Genomic DNA, 22,866 nt, shown 5'->3' with positions numbered 1-22,866 from the left:
TTTACTTTGCCGCTGCGCTTTTATGTGCACAGGTTTCTGCTTACGCATTTATTTAACTCGATATGTGGTTTCACATATTGAGCATTATTTTATTTCATTTACTTTGCCGCCGCGCTATCACGTGCACAGGCTACTGCTTACATATTTATTTAGCGGGGGTACGGTTTCGTACCTCGTGCACAGCTTACGTATTTATTTAGCTGGGGTACGGTTTCGTACCTCATGCACTCACGCATTTATTTAGCTCAATGTGTGATTTCGCACATCGAGCATTGCTTTATATATTGTTGTCGTGTTAAAATGTGCACAGGCCTACATGGTGTAATATATGTATTATTGGTACATATATCCAACCTCACAAAATAGGCAATTTTGTATTACTTCCTACCTTGTAGCATGCTTATGCTTTTACAAAAGACGCAGATTTGGGCATAGGCGCTAAAACTTTAAAGAAAAAGCTTTTCTTACAAGAATCCAGCATTCAAATATGCGGGGTTTTGAAAAGCAAATTCAAGCACTTAAAGGTTGCCTAATTGCAACCAAGTTTTTCCCAAACTGACATGATAGAAGGAAATGTTTTAACTTTGGTTTAATATCTGATATGACCTGGATATCCCCGGTTGGGAGCATAGGAATGTGATTGGACGGGGTTTCTTCTGAGAAACCCATACCCCTTTTATCGTAAGCAATATCGCGAGACATGCTCAGTATGTTGATACTACGATAACTGGATTAGAGATTTATGGCGATCTCATATCGTGAAAATTGCACAATGATATAAAAGTAGCTGGAAAGACCAAGTCATGTCAAACTAAACTAAAATGATTACATCGCTTCTTTCACGAAACATTGGTGTTGGGGTTTCTTTATAAAAAACGGATACCCCTTTCATCGTAGCGGTACTATCAGACATGCACGGCATGTTAGTACTACGATGTTTAGATGAGAGGTTTATGATAACCTCGTAGCATGCAAATACAAAATGATAAAAAGGAAATCACATAAATAATGATAAACGGAACCCTGAAATTTCTAAATGATGTTGGGTTTTGTGCTGAGAAACTGATACCCCTCTCATCGCAGCAGTACTATCAGACATGCACGGCATGTCAGTACTACGATAATTGAATGAGAGGTTTATGAAAACATCGAAGCGTGCAAAATGCACATTGTTGAAATCACATAATGGTGATAATCACCTTCACAGGCAAGATGTTCGAGCTGGTTTAAAAGACTAGAGCATGTAGAATGAGTTTTCAGTTAAATAAAACCTGACGTACCCATTCGCCTATTTGTTTCCGTCAAGGGAGAGGATGGGATGGTACAAAAACTCCGATGGATAGATTATTAACAATCACCCATCAGGCAAATAACTCGGTGTCCCCAGTCATCGGAGTTAAGGGACGGGACTACCAAAAATTATCGTAGGTGATAGATTTTATGGCGTTCTGCAGAAGTTGGGTGCATCCCTTAAACGAGTAGCCTCTAGGAAATTCTCTCTCGGTCATTGGTCGTCCCCTTAGGAGCAGACTCAACTAGTTATCTGGAGTATCAAAATACATAGCATAATAAACCCCTAGGCAGTCTCAGTTATTTCTATGTTTCTCATGTGCGTACCTTCAGGACAGTTTAATATCGAAACAAAGTTATCATGTTCACTTTACTTATTTTGACTTGCACACAGGGAAAGGGAAATGAACGACGTATATATTAGTTTGGGTTATAAATTATGCTCATTTCTGCATATTCTGAATTACATATTATGTATGAAATAAAGCATGTGTTAGTTTTGTCCTAAATTGCTATGCTTGTGCACCTACCAGTTTTTCATAAAACTAACGCGTCTTATGGGTACATATGATGATTAGGTCGGTACGACAAGCGATGGCATGATGACGTGATAGTATCAAGATGAGACTCTTTCCCTGACGTTTTGTTCCTGAGGACATTTCTGTAATTTTGCATGAGGGTTTCCTTGAAAATTTCTCTTTTGTATAAACTCTAAATTATTAAAAGTGCATTTTTTAATCTATTTGGTTTTGAATGTACGGAGTTTTAAATCCGTTGTGTAAAGGAAAGGTTTCGCAAGTAATGCGCCCAAGATCCGTTGACTTGTTATTTCAAACATCATTTTTCGCTGACCTGTTATTTTAAACTTTGAAAAATGATCGATTACAAAGCTTTCAAATTTTTCGTAAAAAGTTACAAGTCAAGGATTTTGGGGGCGTTGCATAAAATGATTGCTAAGAAACATTTGCACCAACCGCAAAACTAGTTCGTCTAGAGTAGCAGTCTCACTTGTCACTGACAAGACCTCTTACAAATCATTAAGATCTCCATGAAATGTCAGATAATCAAATATCAAAAGCATATAATGTTAAGCTCTATTTTGATATATTGAAGTGAATATAAGGTGTCAACCTACATACTGTCAATACAAAATATCTAGACTTTTTTCTTGTTTTCAAAAAAGTTCTTTAGTTGTAAATTGAAGCAATCCTAGGGATACATAACAAAAGCTTAGATGCAACTTTTCCATCTTAACTGCAGGAAAACAGAAATATATCAAGTACATCAATTATTAATATATAGAGTAGCATTCATAATCATTTCTTTGGAGATCATGTGGCTATGGCATGGTCATGGTATATTTAACATATTCTCTTGCCACCGAAACAGAATTTCAGACGTCAGTTGCAAATTTGCAAATGCATAACGGCTTTTGTTAAGAAATAAAACAGCATTAAACAAAAAATAGCAGGTAGAGTGCAGAATACAAATTGGGGAATAAGAAAAATGAGACAAGTTATACACATAAATGATCATTTTTGTACATTCAATTGACATGAAATTCATCTCTTGAAAAATCAACACAGGTTGAGTGAGTACAGTCCATCAATGACCCAAGAGCCATCGTTGCGGTTGAATTGGCAATCTACTCCACTCCAAGGATGCTGCTGAGGCACACATGGATCTCCATTCCACCCAAAACGAGGAGGCAGGCCCAATGCATTTTTCAATGTCTGCAATGCCTCAACTACACAGTGCAATTTTACTGATCATATTAGAAACGATGTTGGAGCATTTTAGTCAATAAGGCATTCTTCCAGAAGTTCAATAGGAAAAAACAACAGCCCAAGGATCATACAATGATGAAATGACATTACTAATTTAGATACCCATATAACATGCTGGAAAACATTACACAAGCTATAACCTCTATACCATTTGCCACCTACAAGGGGAATCACCCCCTAAGTTGGTTGCTGCAAAACACTGCAGTGAACCACGTTGTGGACCTGTGCCTCATTCTCAATAATCAATGAGCCTATGTGGTGCTGGCCACAGATCAATATCCAAAAACTATCTTCTGCTTAATTAGAGGCCATTTGAAGGTTGGCACAACAATCTTCCAGATTATTGTGTCGCAAAACACATGGGGCCCACAGTGTCCATCAAACATAGGACAAAAATGTCCCTGCCAAAATGGGATGCAAACATCACTTGCATCCCATTTTGGCAGGACAAATTCGTCCTGGACAAGTTGTCTTGGATGAATTCACCTGGACATCAAACACCCCCTTAGAAGACTAACTTTTCCAAGGCACCCAAGTTTCTGACCCATTCGAAGAAACAGTTTTGACTTTCAACTACTGTGATGTACGATGAATTCAAATGAATAAATGTGTAATATTCCTACTGAAAATGTTGAATCTAAACATATTACATATAAGTGAAAGCAACAGGAGGAGAATTACACTCAATTAAATAGTCTTCATGCACTTAAGTTCATTAAGTCCTTCAAAATTTATGCATTAACATAACGACCAAAAAAGTTTACTACATCTCTCCCTCCTTAATCACCTTCACCAATAAAACTCATGAATTAGCCACTGTTCCACACACACACACACACACACACATTATATATATATATATATAGTGGAGAGTAGGTGCCTACCATGAGCGAACAGGGTTTTTTCGCAAATCTAACCCCACAGATGTGTTCGGCATAGTGGATTTGTTAGAAAATGAGACTTGGATCATGTTTTTGATGAAAAAACATGAACTTTTAAGCTTGAGTATTTATGAAAATTTTAGACCGTCGATTTTCAAACCTTATAAAAAACCTACCACGTGTCAGAATTGGACAATCCAAGAGTCCACTCACATAAAATCAAGCATGTAAAACATATCTGTTTGGTCAGATTTGAAAAAATATGAAAAAACCCTTCAAAAGCCCGGTATGCTGAAGGTAGGCATGGATAGAAGTAGGCAGCAACCTCTCTCTCTCTCTCTCTCTCTCTCTCTCTCTCTCTCTCTCTCTCTCTCTCTCTCTCTCTCTCTCTCTCTCTCTCTGTGTGTGTGTGTGTATATATAGATAATAATAGAGAAGGGTGTAACATTGCATCGGACACTTTTGCGCCTTTTGACCATTTAGCAGAGCGTTCAATCGCAATAGTTATAATTTAGATTATAATTGATAAACCTATCTTAGATGCACAGTTTGCCTAATCAGAATAATTCCATAATCAATGTCCTATCATAACTTACAGATAAGCCATCTCACATATGTAGAACCACAATATATAGTATCGAATAGTAATTTTGTAGACATGTATCTCGTCCTAATAACTTCTTAGATTACTTGATAATCAGCTTCCAGCATGGGGGTTTAACCTGGAGCTCAATGTCTTAACCATGATGTCTTGCCACCAAAGCAAAATTATTCGATTGCAGTCATTGTCCTAGTCCTGCCTATGCCTGAAATAACAAAGATCTAAATCCTCATTCAGCATGACAGAGTAACCAACAAGGTTGGTGCAAAACAGCCACAACTTGAGGCACGCTGTTGTTCACATATGAGAATGATTTGGTCAAGAATCAATCGCTGAATTATGGGCTCATGATTCATATCAACATTAAAGAACTTCCATGATTCCAGCTAAACTCTAAGGACAAACAACAACAACAACTACGCCTTCATCCCAAAACAATTGGGTCGGCGATATGAACCAAAAAAGAAAATCATTCTGGCTCTTCCACATGAATCCTTCTCCTCCAATCATTTCTATCCAATGCCATGTCCTCGGTGAGGTTCAAAGCATTCATATCCTTTCCTATCATCTCCATCCAAGTCTTCTTAGGCCTATCCCAACCTCTTTTAACTAATATATTTTCCAATTTCTCCATCCTTCTAACTGGAGCATCATTAGGCCTTCGCCGAATATGTCCAAACCACCGTAAACGATTCTCCCTCATCTTATTTTCAATGGATGCAACGCCTACCTTCTTACATATCTCCTTGTTTTGAATCTTATCTTTTATTGTATTTTCACACATCCATCTAAGCATACGCATCTCAGCTACACTCATTTTTTGAATATGATGTCTCTTAGCAGCCCAACATTCCCTACCATATAGTAAAGTGGGCCTAATTGTCGTCCTATAAAACTTTTCTTTCAACCGCAATGGCATTCTACGATCGCACAACACTCCAGTTGCACTCTTCCATTTCATTCACCCAACCTTTATCCTATGATTTACATGTCCATCAATTTCTCCATACTTTTGAATGATAGATCTCAAATATTTGAAACAATCATCCACCGGTATTTCTTGCTCACCAAGCTTCACTACACTTCCATCACTACTTCGTTGCTTACTAAACTGACATTCCATATATTCTGTCTTACTCTTACTCAACTTAAAACCTCTTGCTTTTAATGTCTGTCTCCATAATTCTAACTTAGCATTAACCCCAACTCTAGACTCATCAATCAAAACAATATAATCCGCAAACAACATACACCACAGCACATTTTCTTGAATTGATCTTGTAAGCTCATCCATCACTATAGCAAATAAGAAAGGGCTTAATGCAGATCCTTGATGTAACCCAACCGTTATAGGAAAATTGGTTGTCACCCCTCCACAAGTGCGGACATTGGTTACTACTCATTCGTACATATCTTTAATTATACTAATGTACTTGAGAGAAACACCTTTCTTTATCATTGTCCACCAGAAAACATCCTTAGGTACTCTATCGTATGCCTTCTCCAAATCAATAAAAACCATATGCAGATCTTTGTTTCTCTCTATATATCTCTCAATAAGTTGTCTAAGAAGATGTATAGCTTCCATAGTTGATCTTTCAGGCATAAAACCAAATTGATTCTCCGATATCATGACAACCTTCCTCAACCTATACTCAATCACCCTCTCCCAAAGTTTCATAGTGTGATTCATGAGTTTTATACCACGATAGTTTGTGCAATCTTGTATAACACCCTTATTCTTATATAGAGGCACCAAAGTACTCTTCCTCCACTCATTAGGCATCTTATTTGTCCACCAAATCTTGTTAAAAAGATTTGTCAACCATTCTAAATCTTTCTCACCCAAGCATTTTCAAGCCTCGATAGGTATACCATCGGGGCCAACTGCCCTTCTTGATTTCATTTTCTTTAAAGCTTTTACAATTTCTTTCTTTTGAATCTTGCGCATAAAGTCACGATAATTAAATTTAACAGATTTGTTAGACAACCTAAAAGCCTGAAACTCGAAATATTAACCAATAACATATTAAATTAGTGTGAAAAGTTTTTTGCTGGAGGTAGGGACATATGTTATCTTGTTCCCTTTCAAGGTCTATGCATGCTCAAAATTCTATTGTAAATTATCCTAACAGATGAAACTATTTTAAATTCATGACTAAGAAGACCATAAGTTTGTCTATTTTTCAGAGCTACAGGACTAGAATAATGTAAAGATTTCGACTAACATTAGACTTCAATCACGCATGACAGCATTAGAATGAAAGCATCCTTAAGCAAGTTTGTGTAATATTAGTCAAACATTACATTCCTAAGTTAAGCTTTCTTTTTCCATATACTATTGATGATTTTGGTTTGATTTTATTTTTCCACTGCAAAATGCTAGTTTGTTGTACATAGAACTTTGTGATCTTAACCATTCCAAAGAAAATGCAATCCACATAGAGTGCATAGTCTATAAGTACCTCTTCAATTAGTCGAATATAACCATTTTTGGCTGCACTAGATACAAAGAGAAAAAAAAAACTTGCATCTTGAAATTGTTTCCCTGCCCCTGAAGTGAAAAAAAAATTCTATGGATGTTCACGATATGTGATTGAAAAGTTTTATGAAACAGAAAAGCCAATAAAAAAACTGAATCTTTTAGGTGAATGTCAATGTATGTTGTGTGTGTGTGTTGATCATGCATGTTTGGAGAGAGAGAGAGAGACCTTCAACTGCAAAAGTTCTGAACTCCATTGGAATAACTTCAAAGACCTCAATGGCATTGATGATGGAGTGGCTTCCATTCATAGGGTGCAGAGTTATGGTCAAGGTCCTCCCATTCACTGCGACAGTCTTGTTAAGCACGATTGCTGTGTAACTAGCCCCAGTAAGATTAACAATGTCAACACTCCTGAAAGCAATATCACCATTTATCAATATGTCAAACACCCTTGATCCAGCACCCTGAATTCTTGGATCGATCTCTGCAAAGTGCAACCAGATTGAGTAGTTTTTGTTAGGCTCCACCTCCATGTTGAACGTTAAATCAGGTTCACTGTCAGTGCTGACAATCGCATACTGATATAACTTTTCAGGATAGAAATTTGGTGCAAGAGAGACCATCTTTATTGCATTTTCAGTTGATATTGCTTGGTCAGAAATTTTTCCGAAACTTTTTATAGCTTCCCAGTATCGATCACCACCCCAATGATCTCCATGTAAATCTTCATCGAAGGCTGGCTTTCCTGCACCACAAGCGAGTCTCCTTGCTGTTCTAAGGATTGACCTACCACTCCATTGTTGCCCCAAAAAGTAAGCATTATTATCAACTTGAAGAATCTCAATAGAAAGGATGGCAGGATCACCATGACCAGTACTGTGGAAACAAGATACAGAATTATCTGAGATAGATACCAATCCCTCAACAAATGACTGGACATCGATGTTACTCCAGCCTGGTTTCATAGAATATATTTGTGTTCCTTCAATGGAAATATCAAAAAGAGGCTCGTTGTTCAATTTGCGTTCACCAAGCAAGGCAAAAAAGAGCCTCACTGAGTACAGTCCATTGGGCACATTATGAATATTATAACAATTCTCAGGACCATCTGAAAGAGTAAAATAACGAAGTGTATTCAGTCTGGGGCTGATGAAGCTTGAAGGCGTTGCATTACCAGGTCTCCCACCAGTATAACCAAAATCTCTGTACCAAAGTGTATTGGTAGGACCAGTGTTAACATTCTGACGAGCACCACAGCTTATGCGTAACGCAAATGGATCTGGAAACAACAAAAAGAAAAATCATCCAGTGGCAACCACAAAAAGTTCTATGGAGAAAAGAAGCCATTATAGCAGAAGTTCATGGAAAAGAGAACCAATTGCTACAAAAAGGAGAGGTGGAGATTTGATAGAATATATATATATATATAGAGAGAGAGAGAGAGAATGAAGATTATCCTGCCCTCTTTTTAGTTAGGTCACTGTTAGGACCCTCTAAAAATCATAGTTTTAGATGTTTTATGCTCGATCTGAACCGTTGGATGTGTTTATCATTGTTTACTCAATAGAGAACATGTATTTGATTAAGCATCTTTATAATCAACAGTTAACATTGTACTAAAATTTTATGATAAAATATTTACACTTTTACGTCAAATCAATTTGAAATTGTCATATGAATACGGATACGAGAGCGGGACATGATGTGGATTTGCTTGGTACAATTTGATAATGTTCAATAATTAGGACACAGGGACACGGCTGTACACACACATAGATGTATGTGTGTATAAAACAACAATTCTAAATCACTATAATTAGGAAAATCAAATAATGAAAGCAAATTGAAATTGAAATGTAATGTAATTGATGACAAATTTTAAAAGAAAAAGAATTCAAGTGAATATGAAATAAGTAAATAAGATCATAAAAGAAAATAGAAGTTAATGACACAATGTTGACCTGTGCCTATGGAGTGTCGTGTTGTGTCCATGAAGTGTCCTAGTGTCGTATCGTGTGGATATGGGATACACATGCTAAGTGAAGTGTCCATGTGACATAGATTTGATTTAATGGTTCAAATCGAGCATAAAACACCTAAAACTATCATTTTTGGAGGGTCCTAATGGTGACATAATGAAAAAGGGGGCAGGATAATCCTCATTCTCATATATATATATATATATATATATATATATATATATATATATATATATATATATATATATATATATATATATATATATATACAAATTTTATATTTACCACCATGCAAAGGCAAAATGGTCTGGGGCCAACTTGGCATGTATCGGTACATTTAGAATTGCATCTTTGAAAGGGAGGATGTATCACTGATTTAACTTTTTCTTCTTCATTGCACCTCATCATTCTTTTAACATTTAGAGTGATTTGTTTGGTTCTCAAAAGCCAAAAGGAGAAAGGTTTTAGGATGTTTTTATAATAAGTAGCCACTGCCTTCTCCTTCTCATGTATTTCATGGTCACCGACTGAAATACAGGAAAAGAGCAAGTGTAATATCTCATGAATTTTTGCCTAATTTAAAATTTAATAAACGTTATTTTATTAAATTGATTTAATATATTATATATATGGTTAACGAGATATGGATCCTAATATTGGATCTTGGACCCTTTGGGCCAAGATCCAATATGAAGTTAGATGAATCTGGATATGGATCTTAGATCCTTTGGGCCAGCATCCAATATCTAATTGTAGTGGAATACATAAGTTTTAAAAAAAAAGTTTATAACCAGATATTATATATACATATATATAATAATACATATAGATATATGAGAGTTCTAGTATAGAAAGACTACTATTTCATGAGGAAATAAAGCCTTTCTATTTATAGAACACATGGGACGTCCCCCTTAGAGGAGTCCCATGTGTTTTATAAAAGCTTGGTAGTAGCCCTCTCGCTATGCTGGTTTTGAGAGAGAGGGAGAGGGCTGTAATACAGAAAAAAAGAAAAAGGGGAACAGGCTGAACTGTGAGTGAGAGAGAAGTAGAGAGAGAAAGAGAGGGCTGCAGTGTGCTCTCCATCCTCTTCTTCTCCAACTTCTGTTTCTTTTACGCCGCAAGAAAATAAGGTACGGGATTCTTCTCCTAATATGACAGGAAGGGATTTAGTTTAGGCTGAATCAAACATAGGTCAGAGAAAGATTAAATATGTGCTACCATATACAGATTTTTCTGATCTATTTCACGTTGGGTTATGGATGTGACCGAGAGCCATTGGAATGCGAATTTTTCTTGAATCATAGCATGTCCTGGTTCAATTTAACATGTATTTTGAAGGTTCACACACACACACACACACACACACACACACATATATATATATATATATATATATATATATATATATATAGTTACAGTTATAGTTATAGTTATCAGGTACAGAAACTCTAAATTTAGCCTATGTCAGTTTTGGCTAAATCAACCGATAGGTATTTACAAACAGGTATATTACATGGTCTGAATTCTGTTGGATGTTCTTTTGTATTTCTTTTTGTTGTTTATGAGCTGAGCATGTTAGGAATTTTAAGAGTGTTGATTTCCTTGTTCTGGGTATTTTAGAAGTTTAACAGCATGTGTCCATGCCAAGGTACTGATTTCTGTAAATCATGTTTCCTGTACAGATTTCTTGTAACCTGATGACGTAGATCCTAAACTTCTAATTTAGGCATTTCGGCATCAATTTACTTCTCTGTTAACCGTGCACATAAATCTGTTTCTGTGTGTTTAGTTATCGCAGGATAGTCTAGAATAAACTGTTATGCATGCCCAGATTTAATTAGATGAGCAGCCTTGAATTTTGTTCATGTGTCGCTGTTAATGAGGATGCAGGTTCAACGCTGTGGTTGGGTGCAATGCATAGTTATTTTGAGATGTATATGCAGTGTAGACTGCTTTGAATATATAGTTTGTTGGTGCTGCAAGTATCGGACTCTGATCCAACATGCCCAATCTATTAGAGGGCCTGTGTTCGATTTCTCAGACTGAACCTATATATATTAAACCCCATATCTGTCCACACTCAACTCTTATATATATATATATATATATATATATATATATATATATATATATATATATATATATATATATATAACGACTCCAACTTGTACCCATGAAAAAGTGACAAAATATTTTTTTTTTAAATAAGTACAGAAACATTCCCAGAAACCCAGGGCCTTTACAGTTATAACACATCCACAACCACAGGAATTTTATACTCATCTTTCAAACCAAACCAAATTTTATTTAATTAAAGTACATATAGTCAGAGACATAAGCAAATAAAATGTACATAAAGCAAAAAGAAGAGTCACGTTGTCTAAAATAATTTGTCAACCAATCGTGCAATCCTTTCGTGACTCCTCAAAAGCAAGTCGCCTCACTAAGCATCTGAGACTAAAAAAACACAAAAGTAAGGGTTTCAGAATCCAAAGAATTCTTTATATGAATTCCCCTAATGAAACAAATAAGTAAAAAGAGCACAAATAAGATTCACACAATATTTTAGAAGGATGAAATTATGACAAATTCATAACTCAATTGACTATTCATGCAATAGAGAATTTTTAAGCATGAGAGAACAATTTAATAAACAATAGAAACCACAATTTAAGCAATAAAGACATTTAACATGTATTAGGGAACAAACATCATGCAGTCACCACTATATCACAATTAATAAAAAAAGTAAATATATATGATCTAATGCACAGCAGAAATATATATGATTTCAGTATAATGCATGAATAAATTATTATCTTTTATCAGAGTTTTCTTTTCGTATGCATGTCGCTATTAAATGCACACAATTTAAATTTCTTTTTTTAATTTTCGTTGCTCGCGGATACTCTAAACGGATAAAAGTTTCTGAGGTCAAGTAGAGTTCCCAAGAAAACTTAGCACACAAATTGTATTTTATTACTGGGTTCCAAACTTAGCCCTCGACCGATATCAAGAATCAACACCATCCATCAGAACATTGAAAATCAACAACCAATATCGAGATACCATAGAAATCAACAACCATAATATCACTTTTTTGGTATGCCAAAACAACAACTGTATCTACACACCACCCCTAGGCAAAGTGGCGGACTCTCCTTAAGACTGTGACCAGGAGAAGAACCTCAATATCGGGTTCAGGGGCAACAAACAACGCACACAGAGTTTTAGTATCCTCACGGTTCCCCAAAATCGTAATGTTCAAGATTCTCGTACTATAGAAAGAACATCAAGGAAACGTAGATTACAGTGTTCTTTAATTTATTTTATCTCGCCATTAATTCATCTTCTTTAATTTGCAATTCAACATGTAGAATTAATAACATAAGCTCGCAAATTAACATGCGAAGCTCTTCACGGGACCGCAGCCCGTGGCAACATAGAACAGTCAATTAAAACAATAATATCACATTTGATTTTTGCAATACATAGAACTAAAACAAAGAGCAACACATGCTCAAGGCTCACACAATGCTCAAGGCTCACAGAGCCCATGATGATCCATTTTGATCATCGATGCATTCATAAGTAAAAATCATAAATATCATGCCACTATGCATTACTTTTCAAATGTTTCTTAATGCATATTCATTTATGTAAATTTAGAGATGTACATGAAATAATAATATTCATATGCATGGGTATGAGTTCGCATAATCAGGTTAATTACATGCTTTTATTTAATTCACATGTTCATATCAAATGCATGCTTTCATTCATGAACCACTTCACTTAAAATATGCGAACACCCATGCAATTATTTACATGCAACAACATATCAATTCCGCGTATGCTCATGCATAAGAAAACCACCTTATATTAATACTTTAACTCAACATAGAATATCCAGTTTAAGCTTGTGAACATTCATGTGATTACTTACATGCAAAACACATCAATTTCAAGAATGCACATGCATATAAGAACGATTGTGTATTAACACTTTGATTAAGCATGATATACTAATGTGCTAGCCTACAAAAATTTTATTCTTTTACACACATATAGCCAAGCCCAATTTGAAATAACAAATTTGGAAATTTTCATGCCAATTTAATGTCATTTTCAGATTCAATTAAGCATATCATATGAGCATCAACTGAAATTCACATGTACCCATCTGAATCTGAACATGCCAACCATATAAAAAAATATGTATAATTCTTTTTCTTTGTTTAAAAAGAAATAACCCACTACTCCTAGCCGACCCAGTCAGTTGGGGCTCGGCTCCAGCCCAGCCAAACTTAGCTGGCTGGTCTGGCAACCCCTACACAGCCTAATCTGGGCCTGTGTACCAACTCGGCTAGCCCCTACGGTTCAACAGGCCTGTCAGTCGTGGCCAGATCTGGTCATTGGTTGATGTATTCCATGGTTGTGCTAGCATAACTGTCAGACACTGCAAAGTGTCTTTGTTTACCTATTGAAATAGTTTCATAGCACCAAGTGATTATATCCATTAAAAAAAATAAGGGTAATGGATATCGAAATTATAAATATTGGATGTATATTGGGTAAAATCGTGAACTTGAATAATGTGGAAGTGTGTGTTGATGTCAGGTATAAGTTGTGGTGTGATCTTGAGACAATTGCTGAGCAAATATATCTTTACATGCTTTCAATAGCCAACGTAGTGGGTATCCCTAGTAAGATTTCCAACTGGACCCTATCATTTAGGATTAACTATATTCATCCAGCTGTCACACCTTACCCAAATTCTTGTTTACATTTATTGAGAATACAATTGGAAACCATATGTTACTTGAACATAAACAAAAAGTCTAAACCCCATAATTCTTTAGCAGTGAGATTATTCCCATATTCTGTTAAACTGTTAGTGTGAGAATGTGATTACTGATTACGCCAACTACCTACTAGTTTATTGTAGAGTTTCCAAGAATCATGGATAAGACTGCAAGGAAATGAGAAATTATCTTTGATACAGGGATGATGCTAGAGGTGGCAAAACCTGACACGACCTGCCAACCCGCCTCTTAGGCGGGTTCGGGTTTGGAAAAAACGAACCCGTTTAATAAACGGGTCGACCCGCCTAACCCGTTTATTAAATGGGTCGGGTTCGTGTTAGGGGTATGCCAACCCGCCAACCCAGCTGACCCGTTTAATAAACGGGTTAGGTGGGTGGGTCAACCCGTCAACCCGACCCGCGAACCTGAGAACCCGTTTACCCGACCCAACCCATTTATTAAATGGATTGGCGGGTTGTGTCGGGTTGCCCGTTTATTAAACGGGCCGGGTTCGTGTTTGCCACAGCCAACCCGTTTAATAAACGGGTCGGTTCGGGTTGAGGTATGCGACCTGCCAACCCGTCGGGTCGACCCGCCAACCCGACACGATTGCCACCCCTAGATGATGCTATGTACAGCAAGTACAACATCTACTTCAAATGCATCGAGTTTTTGGGTAGCGAGAAAAAGCTACTCATACAGTGGAAATCATCGAGTCAATATGCATCTAACATATTATTCTAACATGAACATATGTGAAACAAAACTCTTGTTTTATCATGACAACAAGCACATATCGAAAAGGTGAAAATACATTAATTTCACCGACGATTCTTAGAGTAATTATTTAGATCTACTCTTTTCTCATAGATTTTCACTAAAATCTTGCATGGAAATCAAATTCATGCTCTTTTTCTCATTCAAAACAAGAGAAAGACCCGTACCTCACATGTAGATTGAAAAGAAATATGGATTTAATGGTGGAAACGATGGATGATTGGGGAAGAAGCTCCCTTCTTCCTCTTTCTCTCTTTTCCTCTCCTTTCATCTCTTTCTCTCTTTTTTTTCCTTCTCTTTCTCTTTCTTTTTTTTTTTCTTTTTATAGGGCTCTAGGGGGGGACACCCCCCCTTCTCCAACCCCTTCTAGATGGGTTGGAGAAGAGAGTGCAGCCCTACATGGGCTCTCTTCTCTCTTGGGTTTTCCGAAAATTTTGAAACTCTCCAAGTTGACTTTTTCAAAGTTTTATTTTAATAGGCTTTCTAAAACCTTCTTAGATGCTTCTAGGTATGTTTAAGGGCTCTACTAAGAGTGTAACGACTCCAACTTATACTCCTTGAAAATGCAAAAAAAAAAAGTTTTTTAAACCATTGCGGAAATCTTTTTAGAGACCCGAGGCCTTTACAGTTCTACTCCCAATTGAATAAAACAACCAACCACAATAGAGCTTACAATTATCATCCATACCAAAACAAACCTTTATTGATATAATAAGTGATAGCATAGATGAAATTCAGAGTGCATAGAGAACCAAATATAAAAGAAAATAAAGAAGACCGAGTCACGAACTGTCTAGCAAAAACGTGACACTCGTAGCTCTCCCAGAAGCTAGTCGCTTCATTGGTCACCTGCGACTGCGAAAAAACATAAATAGAGGGTATCAGAAATTCGAAGAATTCTACGTACAAATCTCTCTAATGAAATAAATGAGCATAAAGAACACAGATAAGATTTCATGCAATAATTCAGAGGAATACAATTATGACAATTACAAAATTCAATTAAGCATTCATGCAACAGGAAGTAATTATTAAGCATGAAAGAACATTAATCAATAATAGAGATTACAATTTAAGTAAGCAAGTCATTTAACATGCATTAAGAATTAAACATCAAGCATCCACCAACATCTAACAATTAAGGGAACAGGTAGAATATGCATGTTCTAATGCATAGCAAGATTATGCATGATTTATGTGTAATGCATGAACATTTTATTATCTTTCATTAAAGTATTATTTTTCATATGCATGCCCTATTAAATGCACACAATTTAAGTTTTCGTTTTTTAATTACCATTACCCGCGGATACACCAAACGGGTAAAATTTTTCGATGTCAAGTAGGGTTCCCAGGGTAACTTATCACACAAGTTGTATTTTATTTACTAGGTTCCAAACTTAGCCCTCGATCAAATCACCTTCAGAACATTAGACCTCCACATCTAATGTCGGGACACCAAGAACTCTTCACGCCCATAAGTGTCACTTTCTTGGTATACCAAAACAACAGTTGTGTCGAATACATCACCCCCAGGTAAAGTGGCGGACTCTCCCTAAAATCATGAACAGGAGAAAAAAACCTCAATATCGAATTCATGGGTCAAAGTAAAGCACACGGAGTTTTTTTTTGTACCCTCGTGGTCCCCCAAAACCGAACCTCTAAGATGCCAATTCTTTTGATGGGAGATCTCAGTTCATATATTACACGGTTCTTATTTATTATCTTTTTATTAAAAGCCAATTATTAAGTTCTGCAATTTAGTATGCAAAAGCAAGGCAAAAGCTCGCATCTACTCCTGCGAGAGTCATCACGGGACTCTCGCTCGTAGAAACACATAGAACAGTGCAATACAATGCAATAAAAATAAATATGATTTTTGTGATGCATTTAAAGGTGAATAAGAAAAGAGCAAACCATAGATCGAGGCCTACCAGGCCCGCGATAATTCATTTTGATCATCGAGACACCATATGCAAAAACCATAATCACATGCCATATATGAAATAAATCACTTAGCTCGTCTAAATGCACATTCGTATAAGCACATCGTTGACTATGCACATGACACAAAAATATTCATGCACATGTATTGTTTCATTTCATATCCTAGTGACAAATACAATTTTTCATTATATGCTCAACTTTAAAATCAACTGCAGACACAATCACATCAAGCATAATTTCCTTAAGTGTGCATACACCTCTCAATGCATGAGTCTCTTTGAATGCATGTACTCATGTAAACATTGCATATGCATAGCTAATGAATGTACAAAATCAAATTCTACATAACCATAGCAGTGTATGTTATGAATAAATTCTGCACATACTTAGCTAATGCATCTTTCTTTTCATCATGAGTATACGTACCTATCAATACACTGTCCCACATATACATACCTCAATGCACACTCACTTTAATGATCTATCTTACTAAGATGAACATTAAATACATACACAGCACTTGCAAGAGAGAAAATTTTGTAACAGAATACCCAAATCACCTGTAGACATGAATCTATATATATATATATATATATATATATATATATATATATAAGTGTGACCCAATCATATTCTGCATAACATGCATGGCTAAATAAGGTTTGCATAACACAGCACATACATGTCTAAATAAAATTTTGCACCACACAGCACATACATGTCTAAATAAAGTTTTGCACAACAGACAGTTAAATACTCAGTCCCCTCTTTTTTTTCCTTTGTCTGAAGATTTCACCCAGTCGACCGGCTCCAAACAGGCCCAGCTGACCTTAATCAGCTGGGTCGGGTTTGGTCAACCCCGGGCCAGACTGCCTGCCAGGCCGGCTGGCCATAACAGCCCAGCCGACACTGGGCCCGACAGCCCATGCACAGGCCTCAGTCCGGGCCTGTGTGTTGTCAGGGCTGAACAGCCACCAAAAGAAATTTTATTGTTAACATTTTTTTATTACAAGAAACGTGACCCAGTCGACCAGTTGGCTGGGTCTAGCATACAGCCACACCCTCCTAGTCGACCCAGTCGGCTCGGTCAAACACCCAGCCGACTGAGTCAGCTGGGGCTGATCGCCCAAAGGCTTAGCCGACGTCAGGTTGGCTGGGCCCAAACACCTTAACGCCCCCCTTTTTTTTTTTAACAAACGTGACGCAGCCCGGTCGGCTGGGTCCGGCCTGCAGCCAAACCACCCAAACATGCAGTTACAGATTTTATTTTATTTTTTTAAAAAGGATGCAAAGACACCGGAAACCAGCCATGGGGACGATCCATGGGTCATCCTCCATGCATCGTGGAAGAATCCACCATGGGAACGTTTTTCACATGGATTCCATCCAAAAAAAGCATAAAATCGAACCAGTGTTCAATTTCTCATCTATTTTCAAAAGGGGAGACTCGTACCTCAAACCAGCGCTTGGGGGCTGCTGCCGTTGCGAGAAGGGGATTTTGCCAACCATCGATCCTCTGTCGTGAAGGGGCGATCGGGAGTGTACAGAAGTCGCCGGTGTAACAACCCCAATCTATACCCTTTGAAAATGCGGAATATTTTTTTTTCTAAGAATTGCGGAAACCTTCTCAGAGATCTGGGGTCCTCACAGTTCCAATTTTCATTGGATAGCCCAACCACCACAAACGAAGTTGCAACCATCATCCATAAGAACCAAACCAATTTCTTTTATTTATGAACCAATAAGAGTCTCATACACAACTCAAAAGTGAAGTAACAACTGCAGAAATTAAAAAGACTAAAAGAAGCAAAACTAGAGCTTCTCTGTCCCCTGTTGAAACTGACAAGCGCAAGTATGACTCTCATCCATCCCCAGTAGTCAGTTCAGCCTCACTGTTCACCATGTCCTGTGAAAAACTAACAAAGTAGGGTGTCAGAACCGAAATTCTAAGCACAGCTACTTCTAAAGAAACCAGGTAAGACAAAGAACATGGATAAGATTTCATGCAATGATTTGAGTGAGTACAGATATAAAATTTGCAGCATTCAAATATCCATACTACCAACAATTACATATGCTCACCAGTCAAGAACAGTAACGCAGTACCATATATCAAGAACTAAATAACTAAACCTTGCAGCATGATTTCAATAAGTAAATCGTATACTACCACCAAATCATGTCATGATATAGAGAATGATTCAAACAGGCATGATCTAATGCATAACAGGAGAATGCATGATTATGTACAATGCATGATTTTTTCTGTTATCTTTCATTTAAGTTTCATCTTTCCATATGCATGCCCTATTAAATGCACGCAACTTTAAGTTCCTCTTTTTAATTACTGTTGCCCGCGGATACACCAAACGGGTACAATCCCCGAGGTCAAGTAGGTTCCCAGGGTAGCTTAACACGCAAATTATATTTTATTACTGGATTCCAACTTAGCCCTCGACCGAATCACCTTCGGAACATTAAACCTCCACATCTAATGTCGGGGACACAAGGGACACCCCACGCCCACATGTGTCACTTCCTTGGTACCAAACAAACTCACAACTGTGACCAACACACCACTCCCGGGTAAAGTGGCGGACTCTCCCTAAAACCGTGGCCAGGAGAAAGAACCTCAATATCGGGTTCAGGGGACCAAATTACAGTACACAGAGTTTTTGTATCCTCACAGTCTTCCTAAGACCGGATATCTAAGATTCTCATACTCCAGATGAGATATCCCAGAATGTATATTACACTGTTCTTATTCATTATATTTTTATTTAAGTTAATTCTTTAAGTTTGCAACACCATATGCAAAATTAAAGTGAAAACCCGCATCCTCCCTTGCGGAGACCCATTCGGGACTCCAGCCCGTATAAACCACTAGAACAGTGTAGTAATGTGCCAAACCATCTTATGTAGTTCAAGTGATGCAATTAAAAACATAAGTAAAAGAAAACCAAACTCACGGCTCTCCAAGCCGATGATGGTCCATTTAGGCCATCGACGCATCACATAATAAAACCAAATTAGTGTTTCATTCATAACACTAAGCCAAAGTGCCAAAAGCATGTGCACTTATGCAATCATAAACCCAAACATATGCGTGTCATTGCTCATTCATATGCATTTCCACTATGTGTGTGTTACCTACATCACATACGGGTATTAACCAATCCATGGTTTCTTTAAGTGTGTGAGTGCACAATTCAAGTATTCTTACCCAAGAAGAATTATCAATAACTGGATCATGCTCACATTCATGAGTACCATAATTATAACAATAACAGTTACATAACCTTCTTAGAAATGACATTCCAACCTGTTCTTAACACCTATATATAGGTGTGCATATGTTCAAAGGTTTCCCTTTATTCATATCAAGACTTATATCATACACAGTATTTATAAAAATTTGGAACATATTTCCATTAAATCTGATTCATAACAGTCAAGTGAGATCATACACCTCCATGGCAAACATAAGTAACATATTGAAAACCAACGCTTCCCTTCAGTCCTATAACAAGAGTTTAATTTCTATTTGGCACTGAAACACAATTCCATTTGTCTTAATTCAAGATAGAATAGCCTGTTATCTATTTTTACATAGATGCAGTTTCAATTGAAATTTGCCTATTGAAGATGGAAAACAGTTTCCTTACTAGTAACAATACTAACAGTTCATTAATCAAAGCCTAATGTATCACATAGAAACACTTGAATTGGGAAAATATCAACTCAACGTAGGCACTAATAGTTCATTAACAAAACATACACAGCAACACTTTGGATTGATATCAAAGGCATTGATATCGGGTCATCCATGTCGGATTCATGGCCCAAATCCAACTAGGGATGCAAATGGGACAGATCAAGGATGGGGGTTTGAAATCTTTTGGCTATTTTAAATCTGCATCCCCATTATCAACAGCAACTTCAGATTCCAAACAGTCCTTAAGTATTCGGTTTCAAGAATACAAGCACTCAAGTTCAGATAACCCTATTTCAGGTGAATAACAGTATCAAGACTTAACTTTCAGAACACAGATTGATAAAACTCAATCATGTTCATAGAACACAGCCTACCTAAACCGAGGTTAAAAATAAAATCAACCCTTGTGGATTTAACACACACAGCATATCTAAACCAAGATTTAAAATAAAATCAATCCTTGTTCTGTTTACATACCGCACACAGGGATATGCTTGTGCACCTAATACACCGGCCTTCATGGTATGAAACTTCAAAGTAATTAAACAGGTTTCTGAATCTTGATGGTCAGTGCAATCCTAATCACCTTAATACAATTAAGAAAATCATGCTATAAAATGACACTTCATGGTGCTGAAGTTATGATGAACCAAGCTGTTGATATGAAACTTTATCATACATAAACAGAAATTTGACCCAACTGTTGCAACTTAGTATAAAAACCATGATCAAGAATACTGTAGTCAAATGAAAACTGTAAAAGAAACATTGTACATGAAATAACCTAAAGTTCATGGGTTTAAATCTATCAACCTTCACGTACACGTGAATCAAATTTCTTTAAGAGAATCGTGATTACCCCTAAAATCGACAGATCAAACACCAAATTAGGCTAATCAGATGCTTCTATACTGATTTCCTAAATTAATACATGCCGAACCAAAATCAGTGCAGATCACGCATTTAGAATCAAGAATTTGCATTTACAAGTTAAACCCTTATTTTCGTTCGAGTTAGAGCTTCCCCTGTAACCCTAGGGTTCGTGATGGCCTTCGGTTCCCCTTCTTGCATAAAAACAAGAAACCCCCAAATCGTACATCTAGGGTTTAACATAATTTTCTTCCCCTTTTTTTTCTTTCTTTATTTTTGAAAATAGGGAATACCTCCATCGACAGCCTTCCCTGGATGCTCCCCTCAAACCCCTCACACGAGATCGAACCCATGTTCGATCCCTCACCCAAATTCGTTAGAAGCACCGTACCTTTTTTTGAAGCTTTTCCGACGATCGGAGGCTGCCGTGGTGGGAGTATCTAGTTGTTGTTAGCCGCGGCCTTCGGTGGTGGCTGGTAGCCAAAGCTCCACTCACTGTCGTGACAGACGAAGCTCCTTGTTGGTTGTGGATGGCCGGAGCTTTGCCGGCGACCGGACCTTCCTCCGACGTGCGTACACTGACAGGGAGAGAGAGACGGGGGAAGAGAGAGAGATCGAGTGAAGAGGGCAAGAACCCCCTCTCCACTCCCCCTTTATCGGCCCCAAGCCCCTCCTCTACCGAGAGGTGCGGGGTCGGTTACGCCCTGCATAACCCCCCCCCCCCCCCCTTGCCCCCCTTTCTTGTTCTGTTACAGTTTTATCGGGCAACCCTTATCGGGTTGCCCTTTTTTTCCTTTAAAAGGTTGTACAGGGTGCGGCTCGGGTCCGGACCCGAGACCCGTAACCCGACCCCAACGAGATGGATCCACAAGTTGGATCCCAATGGATCCAACTGTGGATCCTCGGATTAATAAAAATAAATAAATTTTATAATTAAAATTTTATCTATTTATTATTATTAATGTTATTAAATCATGTTTGATAACATGTATTCCTAATTACCCCTTTATGGGTCCTAGATCCGAAATGTGGATCTAGGCCCAATTTGCATATTTTAAAATATTTTGCAACAAAAATTTTCGGGTTTTACAGTCGGCGGCTAATAGAGAGAACACGGGGGGAGAGGGAGAAAGACAGGGAGTCAGAGAGAGTGGAGGAAGAGAGGAGAGTGGGAGGAAGAGAGGAGTGGGAGAGGCGCTATGTAGGGGGGTGATCTCCCAGAAAGGAAGGAGGCAGTTACCCCCTCCTTCTCAGCGGTTGCGCACTCCCCCTCTCACCTTCGGCTTGCGTTAGGGTTCATTTTGAACCCTAATGCCCACTTTATCGGGCCAGCATAGCTTTAGTGTTGTGCTTTTTTTTTTTATAACTTGTTGGTTACACGGGGCGCGGCTTGGGTCCGGGACCCGGGATCCAACCGCATGTTGGATCCACAGCTTGTCTGCCCAATTGGATCCGTCATTAGCCTAGGATTGGATCCATATGGATCCAACCGTGGATTCACCCATTTATTGATATATATGTACATTTATTATATAATTATTATAGTACTATATTTTTTATATATAGTCCATTGTGGATCCTGGGTCCTAAACACGGATCCCAGACCCAATTTTAGAAAAATAAGTATGATTTTACGATAAAATTAAATAGAAAAAATGAGGTTATTACAAAGAGTCCTAAACAAATGCCAAATTAAAATTTTGAAATTACATTAAATTAATTAATT

The 22,866-nt window shown here is 37.4% G+C and overlaps 1 protein-coding gene across 3 annotated transcripts in view; it reads right to left on the bottom strand.

Moving 5' to 3' along the window:
* The window catches only part of LOC149834559 (receptor-like protein 4), a 65,008-nt gene that overhangs the window by 25,220 nt on the left and 16,922 nt on the right, over window positions 1-22,866 (bottom strand). The window contains exons 2-4 of one of the 3 annotated variants that reach the window (XM_090011484.1): window positions 15,399-15,463; window positions 7,271-8,323; window positions 2,890-3,037 (exon numbers count right to left, since the gene is read on the bottom strand). In XM_090011484.1, coding sequence (XP_089867610.1) covers window positions 2,890-3,037; window positions 7,271-8,323; window positions 15,399-15,450 — 1,253 coding nt within the window. In that variant the 5' untranslated portion in view covers window positions 15,451-15,463. Of the gene's footprint in view, window positions 1-2,889; window positions 3,038-7,270; window positions 8,324-15,398; window positions 15,464-18,008; window positions 18,108-22,866 lie in introns of those variants that run through there. The other 2 variants (XM_090011485.1, XM_090011483.1) reach the window with 2 other exon arrangements.

This window comes from Nuphar pumila, chromosome 6, assembly GCF_984573655.1.
Source record: "Nuphar pumila chromosome 6, dmNupPumi1.hap1.1, whole genome shotgun sequence".
NCBI lineage: Eukaryota > Viridiplantae > Streptophyta > Magnoliopsida > Nymphaeales > Nymphaeaceae > Nuphar > Nuphar pumila.
The sequence above is the reverse complement of the archived record's forward strand: the minus strand, read 5'-3'. Positions and strand labels throughout refer to the sequence as shown.